The sequence below is a fragment of the Acinonyx jubatus genome, chromosome C1 (genome assembly GCF_027475565.1).
Source record: "Acinonyx jubatus isolate Ajub_Pintada_27869175 chromosome C1, VMU_Ajub_asm_v1.0, whole genome shotgun sequence".
Taxonomy (NCBI): domain Eukaryota; kingdom Metazoa; phylum Chordata; class Mammalia; order Carnivora; family Felidae; genus Acinonyx; species Acinonyx jubatus.
In genome coordinates, this window is record NC_069381.1 from 91693377 (window position 1) to 91718295 (window position 24919).

At 50.9% G+C, this 24919-nt stretch overlaps 2 protein-coding genes and 1 long non-coding RNA gene across 14 annotated transcripts; 1 reads left to right on the plus strand and 2 right to left on the minus strand.

Annotated features, from left to right (window-relative positions):
* Positions 1 to 239: 239 nt before the first annotated feature.
* Positions 240 to 6056, minus strand: PSRC1 (proline and serine rich coiled-coil 1). 3 transcript variants are annotated; one of them, XM_027058423.2, is made up of 8 exons: positions 4067 to 6056; positions 3537 to 3594; positions 3388 to 3445; positions 2490 to 2931; positions 1993 to 2136; positions 1683 to 1801; positions 1283 to 1376; positions 240 to 851 (listed from the first exon to the last, which is right to left on the minus strand). In XM_027058423.2, exons 1-8 carry the CDS (start codon positions 4097 to 4099, stop codon positions 651 to 653), a joined length of 1149 nt encoding a protein of 382 aa, XP_026914224.1. In that variant the 5' UTR covers positions 4100 to 6056; the 3' UTR covers positions 240 to 650. The 3 variants fall into 3 exon arrangements, with proteins under 3 accessions (XP_026914224.1, XP_026914222.1, XP_026914223.1); XM_027058421.2 differs by having other exon boundaries at positions 1683 to 1931; positions 2022 to 2136; positions 4067 to 5451; XM_027058422.2 differs by lacking the exon at positions 240 to 851 and having other exon boundaries at positions 1279 to 1376; positions 1683 to 1931; positions 2022 to 2136; positions 4067 to 5457.
* On the plus strand, positions 4006 to 15156 carry LOC128313950 (uncharacterized). Of its 2 annotated transcripts, none has more exons than XR_008295122.1 (4): positions 4006 to 4297; positions 5719 to 5890; positions 10481 to 10784; positions 14048 to 15156. It is a non-coding gene; the product is annotated as an uncharacterized LOC128313950 (long non-coding RNA). The 2 variants fall into 2 exon arrangements; XR_008295123.1 differs by having other exon boundaries at positions 4009 to 4297; positions 5774 to 5890.
* MYBPHL (myosin binding protein H like) lies at positions 6120 to 24908 on the minus strand. 9 transcript variants are annotated; one of them, XM_027058419.2, is made up of 11 exons: positions 24770 to 24908; positions 22922 to 22998; positions 22253 to 22441; positions 13626 to 13714; positions 12870 to 13065; positions 12517 to 12656; positions 12215 to 12374; positions 11972 to 12108; positions 10667 to 10853; positions 9460 to 9505; positions 8190 to 8285 (listed from the first exon to the last, which is right to left on the minus strand). In XM_027058419.2, exons 2-10 carry the CDS (start codon positions 22941 to 22943, stop codon positions 9495 to 9497), a joined length of 1131 nt encoding a protein of 376 aa, XP_026914220.1. In that variant the 5' UTR covers positions 22944 to 22998; positions 24770 to 24908; the 3' UTR covers positions 8190 to 8285; positions 9460 to 9494. The 9 variants fall into 9 exon arrangements, 8 of the variants coding, with proteins under 8 accessions (XP_053070551.1, XP_026914220.1, XP_053070553.1 ...); XM_053214578.1 differs by having other exon boundaries at positions 22932 to 22998; positions 24770 to 24826; XR_008295119.1 differs by lacking the exons at positions 22922 to 22998; positions 24770 to 24908 and adding an exon at positions 8872 to 8922 and having other exon boundaries at positions 22253 to 22911.
* Positions 24909 to 24919: the final 11 nt, after the last annotated feature.

Here is a 24919-nt window from a genome sequence, read left to right on the forward strand (position 1 = left end):
TATTTTACTTGATCTGGACCTTCCAGTAACACACAAATCCTGTGAAAAGGCAGCTTGTTCCCATCTAATGCCAACAAAGGGAGGGCGGACAGTCACAGCTGGAGGAGCTGCAATCACAAGAGCCTTCGGCCTATTGAGGCCCCAGCCTGGGAGGCTCCTCCTGGCTCCCTCATTGGAATAACACAGGAGTTTACTACGTATTTGTTTGAAATTGGAGCATTTACTTTCACACATACAGAGATTATAAAAATACATTCATTTTATTTTAGAAAAATGCAGATCGATGTAAGCTTATCATAAACTGGCCTCTTAAGAGTCACAGAATTCACAGGAAATAAGTTCTAGAGACCAGGTGCCTGCCTCTGCCTCTCCAAACAGGCCTGCATCCAGTAGAGGATGTGATTCAGGACTGTTCCTCAGAGAGCAGGGAGGTTAGCTACAGAGGCCATTCACATGTAAATGTCCAGTGAGCCAAAGCCTGGGAAGAAGATCAAACTCTCTGGGACTGAACACAAGAGTGGGGGGTGGAAGAGGACAAACCACTCTCCTGCATTTCTCATTTTCTGCTTGTTAATTTCACTGTTGGGAGGTGACCTCTTTTTCCTAATCCTCTTTCAACCCACAGAGTTTGATTCCCCTCCAGCTCAACCCTAATCCACCCCATCTCCCATCTCTTCACTCCTGGGGCACCAGCCCTGGTGGGATCTTTTCCTCCTGCTCCTGGGCCAGAATCTTCTGGAGTCAGGGCCTGCCTTCCATGAGAGGGCTTGGGAGGTCGAGTAGAGGTGAGTCCAGGCAGTGACTGTAGTGGTTTGCTCCTGAATTTTTGCTTGCTGACCTGATCTCTTTACCTAAAGAGTCAGAAGGAAGAACCGCTTTAAACTGTCCCTCTTCTGGGCTGTCTGGGTGGCTCAGTTGGTTGAGCATCTGACTCTTGATTTCAGCTCAGGTCATGATCCCAGGGTGGTGGGATCGAGCCCCGAGTCAGGTTGTGTGCTAAGCATGGAGCCTACTTAAGATTCTTTCTCTCTCTCCCTCTGCCCCTCTCCCCTGCTCTCTCTCTCTAAATAAATAAACAAACAAACAAACTTTCCCTCTTCTTCAAGCCTATTTGTCACCGAGCTGAGTTGAAGTTCCTCAGGGAAGGAAGAAATGGGACTCCCTGACCCTCTAGTCTCCCCTCCTCATTCCCATCTTGCCACATAGGATTCAGGGCTGGTGTGCCTAACAGTTTGGAAGCCTCAGTGACAGGGGAGAGAGAGAGCATCTCGACCAGTCTTACCTGGTGGGTCCTGAGACCGCCACTTTCCTGGGGGGCTGCAGGTTGCTGCGACTGGCAGCAGTGATGGGAAGATTTGGCCGCTGGGAAACAGGAACTTGATGGGGGTTAACAAAAGAAATAAGTGAGCAGAAAGTTCAAGTGACCCTCCCCGAGTGAGTCTGGGATTAGTGCCTTTCCTCCCACCCAAGGTTACAAAACACAAAGTATTTGAAAACCACAGTTCACACTCTTTGCCCAGGCCCACATCTCTCCTTAGCTCAGTCTCCCCATCTTCAAATTGGGCTGTAATGAAGATGGAGAAAGGGGTCACTGTTCCCAGCTCTGGGAGGGTGCATTCAAGCTGGGCAAGGGTAGGCATTCTTCCTCTTGATTTCCAGCCATTACGTCCACTCTTCCTCACCTCTGTGCCCTACAGCACTTGGTCGTGGAAGTCCTTTCCGAGGTGGCAGAGAAGCTGGAGGCAGGGCACCTTTGCTGGGTGGTACACTCCGGCTGGTGAGTGGCATTCGGCTGGCAGGCCTGGGGATGGCAGAGGGAACAGGCAGTCGACTGGAAGGCTTAGCAGCTGCTCCCTGCAGCCGAGAGAGGCGCTGAGAGTTGCTGGTAGGAGGCTGTGGGGCCAAGACTGGTCTGACAGGGGTAGGCGGGCCTGGTGGAGAGGAGTAGAGGAATTTTGGGGTCAGCTCCATACCCTCCCTCCTCCCATTCACCCACAGTTTTGCTGCCCAAGTCTCCTCACTTGCTGTTGCTCTCCCACTGGGCCCAGCTTTGCCCCGGACTGGAGGAGTAGATCGGGCGAGAGGAGAAGATGCTGGGCTTTTGGATGTAGGCAACAGATTGCAAGTGGGTGACTCCTGAAATACAAGAGAGAAAAAATAGGACTAGAATGGAAAAAGAATCTGTTCTACTGGCTGTTTGAGGAATAGAGGTGGAGAGCTGCCTAGATCCCAGGAAGCAAGGGCAGACGTTCACTGCCGACATCGTCATCCTCATCAATACCATTTATCGTAAGCTTATTATAGACCGTGTAGCGTTATGCACAGACACTGTGCTAAGTGCTTTGCTTATGGTATTTTGCTCAATTTCAACAGTCCTGAGGTAGAATTTTACTATCCCCACTTTACCAACAAGGAAACCACTCTATGGCTGTACCGAGTCACGCACTGGGTCTGAGGGCACACGTCCAACCCAGGCCCTCCAAACTCACCCTTTTCACACTGGAGGGCCTCTTTCCAGATGCTGCCCGGAGAACCCTGACTGACCCCTTCTTCTCGCCGCTCCGGAGTCGGGGTGTCAGGCCGTTTGGGGAGGGGGTGCTCCGAGTCAAAGAACTCACAGTGGGCAGCAGGTCTCGGACAGGACTGTCCTTCAGCACAAAGGTCTCCCGCCGGGGGCTGGGCTTCACCCTGCGAGGCCCCAGGCCCTCGCCCGTGCTCTCCTGCTCCTGCAGGGCACACTGCTCCAGCTGAACTGCCAGCCGGTTGGCCTCGTGGAGAATCTCCTCCAGCTTCTCTGGACTAAGGGGACCCAAGCTGAGCCTCAGCCCCTGGGGGGCTGGGGCCACTGCATTTGGATTACTTCGATTGGAGAGTCCTCTTCGGAGCGGTTTCTCTGGAGTCACCGACACTGCTATGTCTTCCTCCTCACGACTGAGACAGAAAACAAACCAGGCGCCATGCCCACACAGAAGAGAGCAGGAGACTGCAAAGGAGACTGGGCAACTCCTCCACAACAGAGCCAGGGACACAACCCCAAAACCGGAAGCCCATGCTGGCTGTGAGGGTGGTCTCTAGGCGATGAGATGCCCCGTTCTATGAGGCCTCATAGGTCTTTAGCACTTACCGACACTGGAAATTATGCCAGGATGCGGACGGAGCAAATCCACTTACCCTTCTTCTTAACATCCTGAAATCTCATTCCAGCTTATCCCTTTTCCCCTCCCCCAAAAGTGTCACAGGGGCCCATGTCAACAAGTCACCCAGCAGCCCCAGGGCACCCAACCCCAATTACCAACCTAGACCCCAGAGGACAATACTTCAGCAATAAGGGGACAGAGGCAGACAGGCACTGTTGAAGGAAAGCAAGTAGGTTAAAGAGGCTGGTACCTGTCAGATGGTGACAGCCCTCCAAAGTCCAAGGTCTCATCCGCTATGAACTTTACATCTGTAGGGGAGGAAGGAAGGAATGCCAGCCTCGGGTCCCTAACGCCGTTCTCAATCGCAGCGCCTTACCCCTCCCTCCTTACTTTCCTTACCTTCCTCTAAATCTTCCATGTTCCAGCCAGCAGGTGCACGAGTCAGATTAGACCTGAGCTGGAGACAGAATACACCTTTCTTCAGGTCTCCATCCTGCCCAAGGCCCCCAGCTAAACGCAGGGTGCAAGCCAGGGGATGAGGATCATGCTGGAGATAAAGCAAGGGTCCCAGGGGTAGCACCTGCCCCTGTAACTAGCCCTGTGAACTCCGGGGAAGGTGCCGAGAAAGCACCATCCCCCTCCTCAGGTTGCCCTGCCGCCCCCCTACAACCTGGGCTCTTCTCACCGGGGGCGGTCTGCGCGCCCCATCTTCTTCCCCGCCACCATCCTCCGGTTCTCTCTTTCCCCAAACCACCTTTCCACTCACACGGTACCACACCCACACCACACCTCCAGCCCACCTTCTGTTTTTACTTTCCGCCCCGCCTCACCTCTCGCAGAAAGCACTTGCCTCCCACCACTTAGTCCCGGGAATCAGCCCTGAGGGGGTGGGGCTCCTTTCGAATCTCTCAGGCCCCACCCACTCTCACCACATGCGCTCCGTGATTGGTGGTTCCCAACATCCCTGCCCTCAGGGGCGGGGCGGCATCGACCAGCCGGCCGGAAGTCTGCAGGTGGGGGCTGTGTGGAGAGCGGTTCTAAAACAGACTTCATCCGGTGGGCTAAGGCGGGGAGGCCGCCTGCGCGCGCGTGTGTCCCGTAGACTTTCCTTGGAGGAGGCGGGGCCTCGTGGCGGCGTGCGAGGGACCTGACCAATGACTGTACGTTTCTCACCCTGCCAGCTGGGCGGAGCCGGGCTCCCCGCTGGACCTCCGAGCGCCAGTGACCCTAGACCCAACGCTCCTCTTGAGGAAATTTGTTTTCAGGGGCTTACTCCGTTTGCGAGCACCGCGTTTGCCATTTTTCCTCATTTGTGATTTTTTCAATTTATGGAAGCACCTAGACATTTATATTTTAGGTATATTGAGGTTCTCTAAGAAGTACAGCCTCCGTTATCTTTTTTTTTAATATATACAAGTTAGCATATAGTGTAATAATGGTTTCAGGAGTAGAATTTATCGATTCATCACGTACATATAACACCCAGGGCTCATCCTAACAAGTGCCCTCCTCAATGCCCATCACCCATTTAGCCCATCCTCCCCTCAACCCAACGCCCCTCCAGCAACCCTCAGTTTGTTCTCCGTATTTAAGAGTCTCTTGGTTTGCCTCCCTCTGTTTTTATCTTATTTTTCCTTCCTTTACCATATGTTCATCTGTTTTGTTTTTTAAATTCCACATTTGAGTGAAAGCATACATTTGCCTTTCTCTGACTGAATAATTTTGCTTAGCACAATACATTCTTGTTCCATCCACGTTGTTGCTAAAATGGCAAGATTTCATTCTTTTTGATCGCGGAGTAATATTCCATTGTGTATATATACACCATATCTTCTTTATCCATTCACTAGTTTGGTATATTGAGGTTCTCTAAGAAGTACATCTTCCATCATTATTTTAAGAGAACACTCAGAACCGGAGGTAAACAGGGTTTTTGGACACGGAGATTTGGGTCCAATTCAGCCGTGACTCCTCTGTCACAAGGCAGGCAGGCTTGAGTGTATTTGACCTCTCGCTTATCTGCAGAGCAAGAACCCTGACCGTCAGTCATGGTTTCATGGCTAGAACTACCATAGTCAAGTTTATACCTTGTGCCTTAGGGGCTTTTGAGGGGTGTTTGTAACTTGCTACCTCTAAACTAAAAGCTGTGTTTGTGAAGTGCTTAAGCCTACTTATTAGAGATCTTTTTGTTGTTTCCAAGTGTTGCCTGTGAATAGGCTGGGGCCACCAGTTAACAGGGCTTCTTAGAAATGTTCTAAAAATTTAAAACAATGGCTGGAGAACTTTAGTCTCCAGAGTTTATGACCATTCTTTTGGCTATTTAGAGGCTTTTTTTTTTTTTTTTTGTTTACTTTCTAGTTTTTAGCTGTGAAGCTGAGGTGATGAGGTTTGCAGGCACGAGATGTTACTGTAAGAAATGCCACAGCAAGCAAAGAAGCCTTGGGGTTTAGTGGGGGCCCTAAGGCAAAGGGCGGGGGGGGGGGGCAGAACTTGCAGGCTTGTGTGAAGAAGAACTGGGAGAAGAGGATTGCCTGGTTTTCTGTAGGCTTGTTGGTGAGGGTGGAATTTTGGTTGTTTGTAGGATTCAGGTTCTGTGGAGGTGGGAAGACCAGAGCCAGTAGTTTCCCTCTCTCCAGGCAAGTGGTGGCAAAGTGAGGAATGAAGGGAAAGAAGCTGCTCATTAACTGCATTCCTGCTGGGCCGGGGAGCAGCCTGACTGGGGAAACCCCGCCCTTGCTTCTTCCCAACCTCAGGTGAGTGGGGACGCAGTTGTAGCAAATTGGAAGTTAGTTCCTCCTATGGAAACTCATCTCAAATTTCCTGTCACCCAGTTATGATTTTGAAAGCTGTTGCAGTACCAGAAAAAAAGCAATTGAACTACTTTCTCCTCCATCAGAATAACAACAAAACCAGAAAATACAGATTTCAGGCACAAGAATTCTTTACTCAGATTTTGGATAAATAGACGAATTAATGAAGAGATTACACCCCCTCCCTGGCACGTGGTAGACCTTACTTCAGAAGGAACTCCCTAGTGTTGAGGGCATAAATGACAAAATTAAGGATTCCAGTACAGTTCTTCTTGAATGTGGGAAGATTATGACTGGAAGTCTTGTTCAGCGTGAAGATTTTATTCCTTCACCGTGAAGGCTCAGCATATAGGAACCTTGAGTACTTTGATAGCAGAGGCATGGGGCGGTGGGCTGAGGCCAGAGGTCTAACTGATCCTTAGGGCATCGTAGCTGGGTGTATTCCACTCCTTCCTGACCCCGGCCCTGCTTCAGCTGAAGGGAGGCCTCCTGGCCATTGTGTCCCCGACTAGCTGGCTCTGGACTCTGGTCCCCCTCTCTCCCCAACCTGGCAGTTGCAGCAAGGGGTCCCGCAAGGGTATTTGACCGTACAAATAATTTGTGTGGCTAGTTTCTCAGTTTTCCCAAGATGCTACATAACTAGTGACATTCTGGATGCGTGGAAAAAGTTAATTATGACATATAATGGATGCCTTGGGGGGCACTGGGGCATTCTCATAGTGCTCCAGTTGAGAAAGGCTGGAATAGACATTTGCCTCAGCTGAAAATAGACCTTTGGTGTGAACAGAAAAGCCTGTCTCATTTTTCTCAGCCGAAACACACCCTCCTCCTCTTCAAAGCCTTGCCTAAGATTTACTGCCTCCTAGCGGTCTTTTCTTTCTTACAACCCATGATCCCACCCCCCAGACCTGCTACAGTTGAGCGTCGCTTGGGTGAAAGAGATGAGAGGAAAGAGAGAAAGCTTGAAGTCAGGCAGACCTGGTTCCAATCCTAGCTCTGCTAACTTACCAGCTTCGTGACTTGGAGCAGCTTATGAACTTCAACTTCCCCATTTGGAAAATAGAGATTAAAAGTGATAAAGCCTGACGTTCAGTGTCTGATGTCGAGAAGACTATTTCAGTTACGTGCTACTGTGTAACAAACCACCCTAGTATTTCGGGCTCGAAACCCCAGATCTCATGATTTTACAGTTTGATTTTACAGACAGTCGTGCTAGGAGGACCTGTCTCTACTCCATGACCTCTCTACTCCAGTCCCAGTGGATTGGACTTGACTAGCGCTGAAAGGTCTCAGGCAGCCACATGTATCTAGGGCGATGGTGCTGGCTGTCAGCTGGGATGCTGGGTTGTCCTGCATGTGGCCTCTCATAATTTGGAAATCTGTCCTGAGATTCAACTACTAGACCTCTTAAGGTCTAGGCCCAGACTGGCACAACATCACCTCCACTACATTCTTTTGGTTAAAGCAGGTCACATGGTCAGCCCAGATGCGAGGGGAGGGGAACAGACCCCAACTCTTTGGGACGAGCACGATGCCCTTGCTAGCCAAGATGGGGGGAGCTGTTGCTGTCTTTTGCAGATGCCATTACAGAATGGCTTTAATATCTTACTTGTTATGAGAATGAAAGCAAACATGTAAGCAAGAGCACCTCACCTTTATTCTTTCCCCAAGGCTTAGTGAGACTCTGCTCCAATTTCTTCAGTGTCTCCCAGCCCTCAAGTCTTAGTGCTTGGTCTTTAATTAGCTATGTACGTATATGTGTGTTCTGCTGTCTGTGTCTCTGTGATGGATGTGCATCCTCTTTTCCAACTTATACTGGAAAGATCAGAGAGGAAGAGACCAAGTCATATTCAGCACCTCTTTCAGCACCAGGCACAGGATAGAGTTGAACTTAGCTCTGTCATAGACTCTAAACAAAAGGACAGTGTTAGAAACCTCTGTGGAAGAGAATGTGGATATAAGAAGAAAGAGGAGGGGGCACCTGGGTGGCTCAGTCAGTTAAGTGTCTAACTCTTGATTTCAGCTCAGGTCACGATCTCACGATTGGTGATAGCGAGCCCCGTGCCGGGTTCTCTGCTGACAGTGCAGAGCCTGCTTGAGATTCTCTCTCTTTCTCTCTCTCTGCCCCTCCCCTATCTGCACATACACACTCTCTCTCAATAAACAGACAAACAATTTTAAAAAACGGATTCCAACTTTCTAAATGGTTTTCCCATATAGAAAGGCTCAAACAGATGGACACTTATGCACCAAGGATCCATATGTTTATTTAGATTAGTCCAAAGCAGATGTTGTGCTGGAGCTGCTTAAGGACACAATCTCCCCACAGTCAGGCTTCCTGGAGGCACAGAAAAGAGAGGGTATGTTGTGGCTCTAACAGCAAACAACCAGTGCACACCCAAGACGCTGAGGCAATTTTCCTCACGGTCCCTGGGTCCCGTGCTATGAATTCTCTCCTTACCCTGCTTTGTTGCTGTGTGCTGGCTGAGAGAGAGGTAACAGGGCAAGTCCCGACACAATATAACATTAACACAGAGAGGGAACTAAGGCATGGCCAGAGAGCTATCTTTGCAAGCCAACTGGCAGAGAGAGCTCTCTTGAGAAATCTGGACTTGTAATGCGTCCCTGAGGGTTTCCATTTGATCTATATCAATGATGGGCTCAAATAAATGGCATCTGGGATGGTGTTCATTCTGTTTTCGTCAGCCAGGAACTGCAAGTCCCAGGAGACATTGGGAACTGGTTCTCCCTAATTCTCCCATGAGCTGCTCTTTCACCCCACTCATTAGTTCATGCACAGCATTTCTACTGTGAGTGATTTAGAATCTGAAGAAGCTATCAAATTTTAAACGATGATCTGAGTTGTCCTTTGCCAGTAATGTGCTGCTTGGGACCACATACCCGCATGTTCAATTATTACTGACCTATGATGATAATGGTGGTTTTCTTCTCTCAGAAGGGAAGGAGTCCACAAACTTCAAAGTAAAAAACAAGCAAATGAATCTGTTTCTTACCATGCTTATGACACGGCGGTAGAAACAGCAGGAGCAGCTTCCTGTCTCTTTTTCCACGCTGCTGCCGCTTGGTGGTGGTGACCCACCTCTACTCCTCTACTCTACTGGCTGTTCCCTTGATGCCTTTTCTTATAGCACCTGCCCACCTCCCTTCCACTGAGCCCCCTTACACTCAGATAGATGCTATCACTCCTTTCCAGAGGACCATTAGATTTAATACCTATCATCACTTTGAGTACAGAAAGAGGACATGACAAAAGTAGTACCAACTACGGTAAAGTCCTTCCATGGAGATGATAGTATTAGCTTACAAAAAAAAGTGGTTAAAAGGAAAATAGTTATCAATGACTGCATGGTCGAAAGGCTTAGTTAGGAATACAGATATGTATTCAGATCTGTATTCTGTATACAGATATGTATTCCTAACTAACACTAACAGATTAAACACTAACTGTAAATACAAAATGCTCTATTCAGAAGCCCAGTCCCTCTCCTTACCTTTGTCAGAGTTGCCCTAATCTTCTTTGGAGGCCTCAGTGAGGAGCTGCAAGAATCCAGACATTTCTCAGAGTTAGCATCTCAGAAATTTCTGGGAAACCTTCTTTTTAAAAAAAAATTTTTTTAACGTTTATTTATTTTTGAGACAGAGAGAGATAGAGCATGAATGGGGTGGGTCAGAGAGAGAGGGAGACACAGAATCTGAAACAGGCTCCAGGCTCTGAGCTGTCAGCACAGAGCCCGACGCGGGGCTCGAACCCACGAATTGCGAGATCGTGACCTGAGCTGAAGTCGGACGCTTAGCCGACTGAGCCACCCAGGCGCCCCTAAATTTCTGGGAAACCTTCTTGTGGAGCATTGGGAAGGGATATACTTCTCATGTTTTTTGAGAGTTCATTATGTAATTAGGAGTCTACACATGGGGAAGAATAGGGCACGTAATGGCCCATTCATTCCTGATTCATGCTATGCACACTTAGAGAGTGCCCACTGTGTCAGAAACTGGGCTCATCACCAGGGGGACAAGTGTGAATCAGGCTGTACCTGCCCTCACAGTGCTCATGGGTTAAATGAGAAACAAATCAGTAAATAGGCACTTATATAACAATATGTTAAATGCAGTGATGGAGATCTGAACAAGGTGACAGGCAGAGATAAATGAATGAATACTTTAAAAAAGGTATGGGGGTGGGGGCGGTGCCTCGGCAGCTCAGCTGGTTAAGTGTCTGATTCTTGATTTGGGTTCAGGTCATGATCTCATGATCCTGAGATCAAGCCCCACAAGGGGCTTTGCACTGAGCCTGGAGCCTGCTTGGGATTCTCTCTCTCTCTGCTTCCTGGACTGGGCCGAAGACTGTATAAAAGAAAAATGGTCTGAGTAAGGAAAGGTTTGGGCTCTTTCCACCACAGTGCTGACTCCTCACTTAACCAATACTGGGAATCTTGGGGGGAGCTGATCACCACCTTGTGCTTCAGGTTTCTCCTTTGCAGAATGGAAATAGCCATTCTTTCTATATTACAGAATTGTGCTGGAGAGAAATAAGATATTGGATAATAAAAACGGCCCCTCAAATACATCCTGATGATGACGGTGCCCAGTGCCGAGAGCACGTGAAGGGGAAGCCAACCAAGCCCTTCTCCATGCAGGCTTGTGGCTCTGCCCCTGAATTTTCCAGCTGTGGAGAGAGGGTATGAGTTCTGCCCTTACCTCTCACATCCACCCGACAGTCCACAGATGCCTCCCCCAGGGGGTTAACTGCCTTGCAGGTGTAGATACCCCCATCAAAGGGACCAGGCTTGCGGATTTCGAGAGAGCAGATTCCCAGGTGAGTGAGGGCTCGGTACTTGGGGTTGCCTTGGATATCCATCTTGTTCTTCAGCCAGATGATCTTTGGCTGCAAGATAAAGGTGAGGGGGCCAGCATGGGAGTGGTGAGAAAGTTGCCCATTCCTTACGTTGGGGGAGGGGTTCCCTTACTGGTATCCTCAAAATCCTCCCAGGCTCCTTCTGTTGGTTGAAATGAGCACCTGAAACCTTGCCTTGTTCATCAAGTATTCCTGAGTAGAAAAAAGGTAGGACCTTCTGTTCTTTCCCCTTCCTAAGCACCAGGCCTCAGAATCCCCTCTTTTTTGTATGTTCGTTGTTGAATCATTCATATTCTGTTCCCACTGTTGGCTAGGGAGTCACTGTTGTCCCCTCTGGTTAGAAAGTAGTTTCTAGAGTGGGCTTATTGATACCCTCTTTCTGAGATGTAGTACTCTGGCCCAGGACTCCTATGCAAAAGGTACTTGGTAAGGTTGTTAGGTTTTTTTAAATTTTATTTTAATGTTTATTTATTCTTGAGAGAGAGAGAGAGAGAGAGAGAGAGAGAGAGAGAGAGAGAGTGTCTCTGCTCAGGGGATGGACAGAGAGAGAGGGAGACACAGAATCCGAAGCAGGCTCCAGGCTCCGAGCTGTCAGCACAGAGCCTGATGTGGGGCTCGAATTCACGAACCTCGAGATCATGACCTGAGCTGAAGTCAGACGCTTACTGACTAAGCCACCCAGGCGCCCCCTTGGTAAGGTTGTTAGTGATGTTTTACACGGTGTAGTGTACAGAAGTAGTGACTAGATCGGAAGTAGACTTGCTCAGGGTTATGGCCTCAACTCTAGACAGCTGGTAGGCATATGGCCCTGAGCAGGTGAGGCGTGGTGGGTGACTAAGGAGAAACCAGCAGGACTCCATCACCTCTGCCAGAGAGACAACTTGAAGCTCATGCCCAACTGCCAGCAGATCGGCAAGTGATCTTCGCAGAAGAGGAGCAGACACTAAAAGGAAAACTGGAAACATCACCCACGTCAGCCTGTCTTGGACTCTAAGTGCCCTAGCTGTTCCTAACCTACGTAACCTGCAGTGGAAGAGGCAGGCGATGGTGATGGGAACACATGTTTTAGAATGCTCTCCCACGTAGCAGAGGTGAGGGCAGGAGCAGGGAGCAGCACAGCACGGCCACCATGCAGAACTCCTGCTTACCTTGGGAGAGGCGCGGACGCAGCAGAAGAGCTGGGTGTCATAGCCCATGACTGTGGTGCAGTCTGCCAGAGGCTGGGTGAACTTTGGGGCTTCAGAGAAATCTCGCTGTGCAAACCCCCCAGTCTTGCGAAGGGTAGCTGAGGAGACCGAGAAGGGCCCTGCTGTAGTGCCTGAGATCCCCCACCCTTCTTCAACTCTCCACCCTCCCTCCACCCTTCCCAGCTCCGAGTCTCTGTGCCCCACCTGCTTTTTGGATGTGGGCAAGGTCAGCAGTGATGGGGGCTGTCTCACTGAGCCCGCACTGGTTCTCAGCAAAGACTCGAAATGCATAGGAGTTGCCCACGATGAGGTTGGAGACTGTGAAGCTGGTGCGGTGATAACGTTCCAGCACCGTGAACCACAGCTTTGGGGGCCCAAGAAGATGCCGTGAATGAGATGCCTGTTTTGTGAACTCACTCCACCTCGGCTCACCGCATGGAGGTAGCAGAGCCCCATTCCAGAAGTGTGATTGCTCCCTCCCCACTCCCTCCCTAGCTGCGCCTCACCCCAGATTTTGTGTCAGCCTTCTGCACGGTGTATCCGAGGAGTGCCGTGTTGCCTGTGTCTTGGGGAGGTGTCCACTCCAGAGTAGCATTGGAGCCCCAAACATCCACCAACTTGATACTCTGAGGAGGGCCTGGCCTCTCTGAAAGGGCCAAGCATGGCAGTGGGCAGGGTACGGCTCACATATGCATGGGAATCACTTCGGGGTGCCCTTCCCCTTCTCTGCTCAGCTATGCCCCCCCTCACCCACCACTGTGCCCCACACGCGGTGTGGGGAGTCACCCTGGCCTCCCCAGCTGTCTGTGATGGCTCCTCTAGCCTGAGGACCAACTCGCTCCCACTCCCCCTACTGTACCGATCACCAGGATGTCAATGGTGGCAGTGGCCTCCAGCTCGCCCAGCCGCACGCTGAGCTGGTAGCGACCTGAGTCAGCACGTTGGGCTTCTCGGATGAAGAGGATGGAGTCCCGCTCCCCATTGCGCACACTCACACGGCCGGCATCCAAGGCACAGCCATCATGTGTCCAGGTGGCTTGAGGTTTGGGTTTGCCCTGAGAAATGGGAGTAAGGCGCTGAGCAGCCCCAAGAGACCTCGTGACCCTCCCTGCTGCAGTGGGGACCAGATCCACCCCAGGTCCACATGGTGACTGGACTCGCAACTGTGAATGCCTTGAGTTAGAAGTTCGCACACTGTCCCGGGGGACCTGCATCTTTCAGCAACAGCTGAAAGGATGTGGAGGAAGGAAGGGGTTTGGCTTTGAGTCTCCCGCCCTCTGAGAGTTTAGATCACCCGAGGCAGTTGGGGCTAACAATAGCTGTCTAAACTCCCGAGAACCCTCCAAACTGAGAGCTCCCAGACCTCTGCTGACCAAGGGGCAGAGGTTAGCCTCAGCGGGTCACATGGGGGCACGCCCCACCCCATCCCCCCCTCAGGAGTGCAGAGGGAAGAGTCGTTCTGCCTCAGACTTCTGGTGACTTGGCCCCGTCCACTCCAGGCCAGGACAACTTCCCTACTGCTAGCAGGACTCTCAGTATCTGTTTCCAAATCAACACCCTGGCCTGGTCCCGGCCCAGACCCAACACGGAGTCAGCACGAGGCCAGCATGCTTACCTGGAATGGGATTAGTAGGTTCACGGTGTCTCCGACCTTCCGGATATAGGTCTGCCTCAGGGCGCGAGGTAGCCAGATCTTGGGGTGCTCTGAATGATAGAAGGAGAGAGAACAGTGGGTGGTGAGCCTCCTGTAGTGGGAGGCGCAGAGCTCAGAGGAGGTGGACATTGCACCTGGCTGTGCTCCATGGGCAGACGCCCCAGGTGCTCGGCAAATCAGTCCTCTCCTAGGGGATGGGAAGATTGCTCCCTTCGTCTCGCTGGAATTTCGGGATGAGTGATTGGCTGAAATATCCTCTGGAGAGCATTCAGGTCTTGGCAGAAAGCACTGGAATGTGAGCCTGACGCTTACTTCTTTTAATTTGTAATGCTCAGCTACTGACTCTTCATTAACCGAGATTTCCTTTTTCTGTTTGTGCACAGACTGGTCCAGCCTGTGGGGTTTGCCTTTCTACCCCATTTCTGCATTTGTCCTCAACAGCACTCCATTTATCAAAGCCACTTTCAATGTTAGTCTGGACCTCCAAGCGTCAGCCCTGCTTCCCAGTTTGAGGCCACACTGGAGGAGAAAGTTTTCCACTCTGCAGGCAGAGTCAACACCCTGGACCCACCGGGACAGCACTGACGTCACTGAAGAGGGAGCTGGTGTCTGGGTTCCTTCCTCTGCGTGGCTATGCTGCTTGGACGACCTGTGCAATGCTCTTCCAGTTGGTGGAGGATCTCTTTGTACCAACAGACTCTGGGAATCTGGGAAAAACTAGGCCACCCCTCCCTGCTCCTTGATGTTCCAGGCCTGTTCCAGTGAGTCGAGGGATTAGTTTATGTCCCTTGGCTTCCAGGATGGAGGCAGGAGACGCTCAGGAAAAGTGCTGAGTGTGAGGTTTGGAAGACGACCAGGTGTGACCGCTTTCCTCTCCGGATGTCTTGGGCTGCCTCGGCTGAGAAAGTGCAAACATCCCACCTGGTTCCCTTGGGGGCCTGGCTGAGGCTGCACCATTTTCTAGCTTTCTCGGGGCTCCTGTCTCCTTCTTCCTCAGGCAGACAGTCGCCTGTTGCTGTTGTCAAAAGTGGAATGTGACAGCGCCTCATTCCTCACTACCTCCCCGGCCTCTCTGCACAATTCTTTTGTGGAGTCGTAAAAAGCCTCACCCAGGTCACTACCAAGGCAAACAGCACCACTGTGTGATAGTGGGCTGTAAACTTTCTGATAACGTAACATTTCCCGACGGTACATTCCTGAGCACTCCACTCCACGGTCTGTGTGTTCACTTACAAATTGAACTGTTTAAATATGTACATTATGCAATGCAAACTTTTGAATGGTGAAATTTAAAATACAGTACGTAGGGGTTCTACTGTGTTCTTCCTACACCTCAATTTGTAGCCCACTGTTTAGAGAGCAGGAAGTTCCTTCCCATGGTCTGCCCTGTCACCACTCCGAGGTCACTTTTTGCCTTTGGAAATAAATATAAACACAGATAGCGCACACTGTCCATTTTTATTTATCTAGTTTCCTTTTTCACTGTGTGGCTTATGTTTCCTCCTGGGCTGTGCTTCTTAGACTGCACCTCACCCACCCCTGCCCCTGGCAAAAGCAGGAACGAAGTGACACGGGGCCTCCTCAGGTGCTCTGAGCGGCTGGCCTGCCTGTGTTGCTCAGGGCCTGGCGCCCCAGTAAGAACGGCAGCGACAGCGATGGAGCCCCAGGCGGCTGGGCGACACTTCTCTGGTTGCCCTCTGTTCGACTTTGGCGGTTTGGAAGGGGGCGGGGCACGAAACACAGAAGAAGCGTTTGTATGATGTGTTCCTCTCCTGTGGCCCTCTCGGCAAGCGACCAAGGAGTTGAGAACGAGCGGATATGACTTAAGGGTTTTCTGAAAAAAAGAGGGTGGCAGTTGAAAAGGAGGGTCAAAACCTCATCTTGTTGGGCTTGGTTCCCTACTGTTGGATGAGGAAATAGCCCTTCACACTTGCTGGAGGGAGGGCTGGAGAGAAGCTGGCTCTTCTGTCCCCTGCTCTGCCTGCATGACGCAGAGGGAGCTTGATGAGTGCCAGGATCAAGAAGACAGGGAGGAAAGGGCTCGGAGAGAGAAACACACTTGTGAAGTTGTGCTGCCTCTCCGTCTAGAAATGTACGTCCAAAGGGCCTGTTCTCTGAGCACAGCATACCTGCCCCCTTACCTGCCCTCCACTGTCCACCTGGGCCTGCGCACCTTGTCAGGGCTCTGACAGTGATCTTGCTCTTAGGAGGAGGTAGCAAAGAGGGGAAGGCAGAGGGATACCCTCAAGAATTGAAAAGGTTGAGGGGAGGAAACCAGCCGTCACACCTGGAAGATATGTTGTCTGAGTCCTGCTCTGCTTAGAGCTCAGGTGGGGAATGGGCTTCTATAGAGGGGTGCATGCCCACTGATCTATTTGTGCCCACTTAGTGTTTCTCTTGTTTCTTAGAGAGATACTTTGGAAGATGTTAGCATTGGTTCACCTGAACTAAGGAGAACAATTACAGAAATAATTTTATGTGGAACATAAATTAAGATGGTGGTATTCATGGGGCTCCTGGGTGGCTCAGTCGGTTAAGTGTCTGACTTGGGCTCAGGTCATGATCTCACGGCTTGTGGGCTCGAGCCCCGCATCGGGCTCTGTGCTGACAGCTCGGAGCCTGGAGCCTGCTTCAGATTCTGTGTCTCCCTCTTACTCTGCCCCTCCCCTGCTTGCAGTCTGCCTCTCTCTCTCTCAAAAATAAATAAACATTAAAAAAATCTTTTTTTAAAGATGGTGGTATTCAGAGGAAGATGAGCAGAATGGCCCGGGGTCCAGAAGGGATCCCAGCGGAGGCAGAGACAGAGGAGAAGGGCCCACAGCTAGCATGGCAGTCTCTTCCTCCCTGGGGGGCGCCTGTGCCAGTTCTTTGTTTGTAAGTGGGATTCCCTGACAAGACGTGAACTGATAGGGGACAAAGTTAAGTTAGTAGAATGCTCTGAATCTGAGGCTTAGTAGGTGAGGATTCTGCTCTCAGCAGGCTCCCAGACCACAGTGGGGCGGCGGGGGGGGGGGGGGGGGGGGGAAGGAGGACAGGCTTGGGCAAAAGCAGCTGACAGTGCAGGAGGTGGCAGGAGACAGTGTGGCAGCTGCAGGTGCCCAGGCAGTGGCACACTCCCCAGCTCGACCTGGGCCCTCGCCCTTTGCTAAGAATGGTAATTGGAGGGCTCATTTGGGGCATCTCTTTTCACACATCTGCAGTCAAGAGAGGTGTTAATTGTACCGACCTTGGGGAAACATGGCTTTTCCCTGAAGCCCAAGGTCTTTCTCCTCAGATGCCAGGAGGGATGTGAGCCAAAGACTAGAGCCCTAAAGCACAACGTAGGTTTTCTTTCTTTCTTTTTAAATGTTTTAAATGTTTATTTTTGAGAGACAGCGAGCAAGCAGGGGAGGGGCAGAGAGAGAGAGAGGGACACACAGAATCTGAAGCAGGCTCCAGGCTCTGAGCAGTTAGCACAGAGCCCGATACGGGGTTTGAACTCACAAGCAGTGAGATCATGACCTGAGCCGAAGTTGGACACTCAGCCTACTGAGTCACCAAGATGCCCCACAACCTAGGTTTTCTAAGACCAAGTTTCAGACAGCCACAATTTGGTTTTCTCCCTTCATGGAGTGTAGGGGAAAAGGCATTTTGAAAACAAAAAGTCCTTTGAGAGACATTGGCTTCTGACCTGTGGGGTCGTCTTTCCCTCAGACAGAATGTGGTCTAATTCTTTCTTTAAAATGAACAGAGAAGGAGACTACTTAAAGTCCAAAGATCTTGACTCCTCTTGATTAGAAATTTCCTCTTAATTCTACCCTAATTTCATTCTGCTGAAGTTTATGCCCATTTCCTTATTCTGTGCTCATGGGAAACAGATGTTCATATTCTCTCAAAATTTCCCTTTACACAGTTAAAGCCTGTCCTCCAGCAATTCCTGAAGTGCCATGTAGTTCACACTGATGTTATTACTTATGGCCTGGAGAGTGAAGGAACAAGACAGACACATCGAAAGAAGGGAGGGAGCTGTGTGTGTGTGTGTGTGTGTGTGTGTGTGTGTGCAAGTGTGAGACATAGAGTGTGTGTGTGACGGGGTGTGCATGAATGTGTGTAAGGGGGTGAGAGTATGCGCATATGTGTGTGTGTGTGCTCCGGCCTGTGTGAGTGAATGGCTACCCATACAGGGCAAATGCACAAGGTGAGCGATGGCTTTGAAACAGGCTGTGGACTTGGCCTTATTAGAAACTTGCCTGGAGGAGGTCACAGGAAGGGTGACCTCCAAAGTACCTTGTGGGACAGGAGTGTCACCTTCCTGAAGACGGTGAAACTAAGGTCAGGAAAAAACAGAAGGACATAGAAACAGGCAACTGCTGTCTGAGAAGATCCGCCACCCTTCCTTTGGGGTGGTCCTCCCCATCACGCGTGCTGTGTGACGGCCACTCTCTCCAGTGCAGTTCCGGATCTTTGTGATCTCAACCCCCCCCTCGCCCCCGCTTCCAGTCCCTGCAGAGCCCCTCACGTCTATGCCCACCCCTCTTCCAGCAGTGTCGTCCTCTCTGGCTCTAGCCCCTGGTTCCTTTCGTCATTCTCTAGCTGAGTAACTGCAGCCCCTGTAATCTGAATTTCAAGCGCCTCACTCTCTCCTCACCTCTACGACAGAGGGTGGCTAACTGCCTGCCCAAATGCATACTGTCTCTTCCACAGTGTAGCACCTTCTGGGAAGGGGCTGCCCTGGCCCCCTCGCTATAGGACCATCAGACTAGCTCTTGCCAATGAAGTGCAAGTGGAAATGATGAGAATCTCTTCTGAGCCAAGGCCTTTAAGAAACGCGTTCTCTATGTCCTCTTCTGCTAGCTGCAGCCACGTGGCTGAGTACAGGGCCCTGAGGCACAGCAGAGCCACAAGAGGGAAGAGGCCTGGGTCCTGGAATCATTGCATGGAGAACGGTTTTTAATAGAAATAAATAGAAACAGAAGCTTTTTCATAGAAATAAACAACTACTGTTTTTGAGCCTTCAGTTCTGAGGCCTCTTTGTTACATCAACCGGCAAACCCCGACGAGCACAGCCTCTGTCCCTAGAGTGCTCCCCTTCTGCCGCTCCAGCTACCAGCCATCCTTCAGCACCACTGAGACCTCTGATCCCTTGTCTTCCTACCCCTTCACTCCCTGTCACCCTCTCTGTTACCACTCTCTCTCCCACCCACCTTAGATTCCAGTCATTACACTCCCTCCCTTGTGTCCCCACTCAAATTCCTTACTCCTCTTTCTCTCCACGGCACTCTCCTAGCAATGGCCAACCCCAGTGACATGCTTTCCACCCACTCAGTGCCCACATCCGCACGCTGGGGAAAAACACAAGCGAGGCTGACAGTAAGCTGATGGCCATGAGCAGTGACTACTAACTCCAAATGGCCCCTGGCAGTTCTAGTCCACTCTGCCTCCTATTCTCCCAGGTGACTATTGGGTACCTCCCTCTTCTAAAACCTCCATACCTTCTCCCTCGTCCTCATCCTTAGTTGATGATCTTGCTAGTGTCTCAGGCCTGCCTACAGCCTATTCTTAGCTCAGCAGCTAGAAGAATCCTTAAACCCTATAGCTGACCATGTCAGTTTCTCACTTAAAACCCTGCCCAGGCTGCCCACCAGTCTCAGAGTTGAACCAGTCTTCACAAGGGTCCTGCTACCTCTCTGCCGGCAAACCTACCGTTCTCTTCCTCACGCTGCAACAGGCCCAGTGGCCCCAACCCATAAGGCACACACTCCTGCCTCAGAGCCTTTGCACAGACTGTTCTCTCTGCATGGAAGACATTCCCTCCAAGTATCTGCATGCATTGTTCTCTCATCTCCTTTCAGTTGCTGCTCAAATAGCACCTAATTAATGGGACCTTCACTGAATATCCTGTTTAAAACTGCCGACATGTTTCCCACCCCCAGCACTTTGTGCCCTCCCTCTCTGCTTCATTTTTCGGCACAGCGTTTATCACATCTGACATCTTACATATTTTATTTATTTATTATCTATCTCCTTACACTAGAATGTAATCTCCACAAGGGGAGTTACTTTTGCCTATTTTTATTTCTTTAGCAGTGTGTGGCACATGATAGGCATAAAAGAAATATTTGTAGGAGGAAGAAAGAAGATAGGAAGGATGGAGAAAGCAGGAAGAAGGAAGAAGGAAAGGAAGGTTGCTCCCAGGCATGGGCTCCAGCTTCCCAAGGCTGGAAGACACAGAAGAGTTTGGATTGAAAACAGATGCAGTTATTCTGAAAGCAGCAGCTGGGCCCTTCCTCTGGGTCTCAGGGTCTCCTCTTCTCCATGGCAGGGGTACAGCCTGCCCCCCAGCCTCCCACCCAGTGCTGCCTGCAGGACCCAGTGCCTCCGTACAGTGCTGAGGGGAGACGGAAACTTGTTTCCCAGTGCCGGCCGCCTACGTCTGCTCATCTTGTAGCCACATAGCAGGCTTTCCTGACTAAAAGCTCATGTTAGCCAGTTACAATTTATTTTGACGTTGCAAATGCACGTCTGCCCCTGGTGCCTGCTCCGTTTCCTGTGCACACGCACGCTCACTGCAGTGCTCCTCTGGGTCCGGCGGTGCTCCCCGTGAGGTACAGGAGGGGTTAAGAGGAAGAAAAAGACCTTAGAGCTCACGCGAACATAGGGACCATCTAGGCTGGGTCCATGGCACCCTGAAAGACCTTTGAATGGGCTTCAGGGGTTCTGTGGGCCCCCTGAACATTTTCTAAGCATTTTTCCTGGGATAAGAGTCTACAGATTTCATCAGATTTTCCTAGGGGTCCACAGCCATCAAAAGGTCATCCTTCAATTTACAGATGAAAAAATGGAAGCCCAGAGAGGTGCAATGACTTTCCTAGGGTCACAGGACAGAGCTAGGACCCTGTCCTCTCTAAGCAGATAAGATGCAAACATATTTTGCAAACTATCACAAGCACTGCTTACCTTCACTGACCTCTGGGATGCTAATGAGTGGAGCTGCTGGCGCGGGGCGGTGAGGCTGCACTTGGGGCTGGCCGGGGGCTGTCAGGAGCGATGGCCCAGAGTGCCCACTCACAGCCAGAGGGAGGAGCGTGGCGGAGACGGATGATGACCTCCCCCAGGGTCTTATGGAGGGAGACCAGCCGAGTTGGGAGTCAGCAGTCCCGGCTCTCACTCTCTCTCTGCCTGTGTCGCTTATTCTCTGGATCCTTACGGAAGAAATGGTTTTCTGTCTCAAGACCATCCCAGCCTAGTGTGCTCACAATAACTCTGCTCCCCTACCTCTTCTTTTTCAATGGAAGGAACTCAGCCGGCTCTCTCCCTGTGACATTGAAACAGCTCCTGGAAACCCAGCGCCTCCTGTGAGGATGACGAGTGGCAGCCAGCTTTCCCTACTCAACCCTGTTTGCAGGTAGAACTCTGTCTTCACCCCTAACTTGGAAATATTTTATTATCTACTCACATTGTCATTTGGCCTCTTCCCAGGTACTTTGGGTCACCTCAACAGTCCTCCTAACCCCCTACTAGGTAGACACTAGTAATTACCATTTTACAGAGAGGAAATTGAAACCGAGTAGTTGGTTAGCTTGTCCAAGGGCACAAAGCTGCTGGAGGCAGCCTGGGAATTGAGTCTAGGTCACAGCGTCTTCTCTTACCGCTCCCTACCCTCGGGTTTCATGCGTTTCTTGTTTGTGGTCTCTGCATCCCCTGCACTTAAGATGTTGAGGGGCCAAAAGTAGAGACTTTGTGCAGGTAACTGTCTTAAATGTTTGAGGCAGCCCCCGTGGTTCCTTCTGCCGGTTACTGCACATGAGACGGGAAACGCCTGGCTCCTGCCTTCCACCTCTGGTTGGCCAAGCCAGGCACTGTAGGCGACACCCCAGGTGAACATGACAGAGGCCTCAGCCAGGGGCAGCTGGGGAGTGGGTGGCTGGGCTGCTGGCAGGGAACCTGGGACTGGAAGGGGCGCCCACCACCTCCTGGCTCAAAAGCGCCTCTTCGCTTAGAGGCCCAGAGAGACCACTGTGGAAGGGCGGCCAAATGCTTCTCCTGGATGGGCTCTGCTTCCATGGAGCTCAGACCCTGAGAGGCTGGGATTTTCCATGGGAGCCAGCTGGGGTGTTGGGGTAGGTCCTGGACCTGTGGCACTGCCAAGGGAGAGGCAGAGTGTCATGGACCGTTCACCACCAGCTTCTCAGTTGCTGTAAGTTTTTCACTGCCCTCTTCTAAGCCAGACAGCCACCATCTCACCCCTCAATCCCTTCCTGGCTGGTATATATCAGGTCCTAGTATATATCAGGTCCTCAGTCCCTGGGACAGACATGTTATTAAGGTAAAAATATAAACAGATCAGTTTTAGTCACTGGAAAGCGTCACATACACCATCCCCTGGCTTCTCAGCTAAAAAGCACAAACCCAGCAAAGACACATGAGCAGCAAGTAAGAATCCACCAAGCAAAGGGGTGGGGGCTCCAATGAATGCTCCCCCACCCTAGGCACCAATCCCATGAAGCTTCCCTCTGCACAAACCTGAGGAGGTACAGTCAGGGGGTGAGGGATATCCTCCCCAACTCCTACCACCCAGCTGCCCCACCCTTCCCAACCCCACGGGTCACCTTCTATAGGGGACAGGAGCTGGGGAATGGGGCTGCCGGCCTCCTGTCGAGGTGAAGCTGGGGGTCCTTCTGCATCCGCTGGGCTCGTTTCTTTCACCTTCAGTGTGGATCCTGAGGAGGCCACCTCGGGAGCTGTGGCTGCCTCCATGCTGGGCCGCCCAGAGGCTGGGCTCCAGAGAGAGATTTTCACTGTTGGTGGTGAGGGAGGGGCTAAGCACCTGCTCTCCAGCCTGGCCTCCGGGGTCCCAGCCATGGGCTTATTTATGTAACTGGCCCGGCCTTTCCCCACCCGGCTACTCCCAGCAGAAGGGCTGAAGTAGGGGCTGGGGAAGAGAGGGAGATCAGACAGCAGCCCAGAATAGCCGCAAGAGTACTGAGGTGGCCCCGCTCACACAGCCCGGGGGTGGGATGGGGGTGTGTGTGGTAGGCTTTGAGCTTCAAACAGCTCCCCTGGCCGCGCACACAGATCATACAATGGGGCTCCTGGCTTAGCAGGCTCAGCGGTTCACACGCACACCTTTCACCTTTAACGGCTCCTTCTCTCTCTGTGCCGTGTTCAGGGAGCTGTAAAGTCTTGTCAACTCGCCCTTTTCAGGGTCTGTCCCCATCCCCTCCGCCAACCCCCCTAGTGGTGGGGAAGGTAGAGTCTGCCCTCTGGAGCTGGACTACCTGGACTCACTTTTGGCTCCATCACCAACTAGCTTGTGCGACTTGCATCACAGTCTCTCTCAGGTCTGTTTCCTCATCTGTAAAATGGAGACGGTAATGCCCATAGGGTGGTTGTGAGGATTAGAAGAGGTAATCTGTGCAAAGTGCTTAGCAGAGTAGAGCGAAGTGCTTGATAAATGGGAGCTATTTTTAGGTTGGGCCAGCACGTGGCCCTCTGAGAGCTCCCTTGCCTCTGAGATAAAGTACCAGTAAAGTGAGAGGCAGCAGTGGTGGAGGGGAGCCAGGGGCATGAGGTCAGAGTATGTGTGTGTGACTTCGGGCAGGGCTACTCACTCATTAGCTAGGTGACCCTGGGCAAATCACCGAGTCTGAACCTCAGGGCTCTGAAACCAGAGATGATGATGCCATGACTGTGTTGAGGCTAAAATGCTAATAGTCGAAGGAAATGGCCAGAGCATAGGAAGTGTTATTAGTTACATACTAAAGGTCCTATAGGATTTCTAGGCTTACCAAGCCATCATTCTACACATTCTGTACTGTGTCCAAATGGTTTCCTATCATACCCTCACTTTCTTTGTTCCAGAAACCAGCATCCCCTTTGTGTGTGTGTGTGTGTGTGTGTGTGTGTGTGTGGAAAGACTTTATTTTTAGAGCAGCTTCAAAGGGTTCACAGCAAAGTTGAGTAGAAAGTACAGAGTTCCCATATACCCCTTCCTCCTTTCCACCACCTCTTTTATGGAAAAAAAAAAGTGTGGTTGAATGGATGAGCTCCTTACTCATTTCTTCCCTCTAGCCCTCAATTTAGAGACAGAGTCGATAGGATCCCAGGAGCCTGTGCTACAATGGAAACTCCCCTTTGCAACTTGTGTAGGGGCTGAGGCCAGGAAAGCTAGTAGACACACTTCTGGCCCAGGAACCTATTTATCAGGAGCTGGGATGGCCGAGAGGGAGCTGTGTGGCTGGACCTCTGAGGCTGCACTTGGTGCCACATCAGGATTCGTGTGAAGGTGGCTGCCCGATTTCTTTTGCCTGAGCCAGCCAACAACTTTATAAGTACAGAGTTCCGACATCAGGAGACTCCAAAACCCCCTTTTTCCACCCTACTTAACCCATCCTTTGGTGAAACTGGTCTAGGCTTTCAGTCTAAGCCCTTTGTTGCAATAGAGGTGTAAAGAATCAAGGTAAAAATGGAGACTCTTAGGGTCTGTCCGTTATGAAGTCTAATTTAATGAGTCTAGGTGGGGTCTAGGAATCTGCATCAGAAAAAGCAACTTTAGTGATTCTGGTAAAGTCTTAGGACACTAGGTTAGATAGACTTGCTGAAAATAAAATTACATACATAATCTCCTAGGGGAGGAACTCTTCCGCCAGGTGGCGGGGCTCCTTAGAAGCAAAATCTTTTGCCTCTTCAGCTTCAGATCATGATGTCAGAGTAGGTATTCATTGGAAATATCACCCACGATGGCAGACTGAGAAGCAATTTTCAAGGCTCAGCTAAAGGCTCAAGGGAGTTGGGGAGGAACCTCTCCTAAAACACAAGTTTGGGTAGAGAGGAAAGCGGCAGCTCTTTGAATGTCCTTAAATGAAATGGATCAGGCAGGCTAGGAGTAAGAACAGCAAGAGAAACCTGAGAGAGGCAGGGTTGTTGTCTGTCAAACCTGCCTGAAGGAGCATCTAACTCAGGAGAGTCATTCTATGCCGCTGTGTCCAGAAGGAAGAGTGTAGCAGTGTACTGAAAGGGTGTGTGAGGTGTGAGACCGAGAAAGCTGGCCCCACAAATACCCACGGGAGGTAGACTTTTAGGAGCGGAAAGAACAAGAAAAAACTAAGTAATCCCCCGCAACTTACCTAATACCTCTCATGTGACAAATGCACAGTCCTGCCTCTTTTACTGGCTTATTCTCTGGTGGCTGGAGTTTGATTTCTGAGGCTAGAAAACTGGAAAATCTACCATATTAACAAACTGTACATATTAACAAACTATAGCTTAGTCATTTC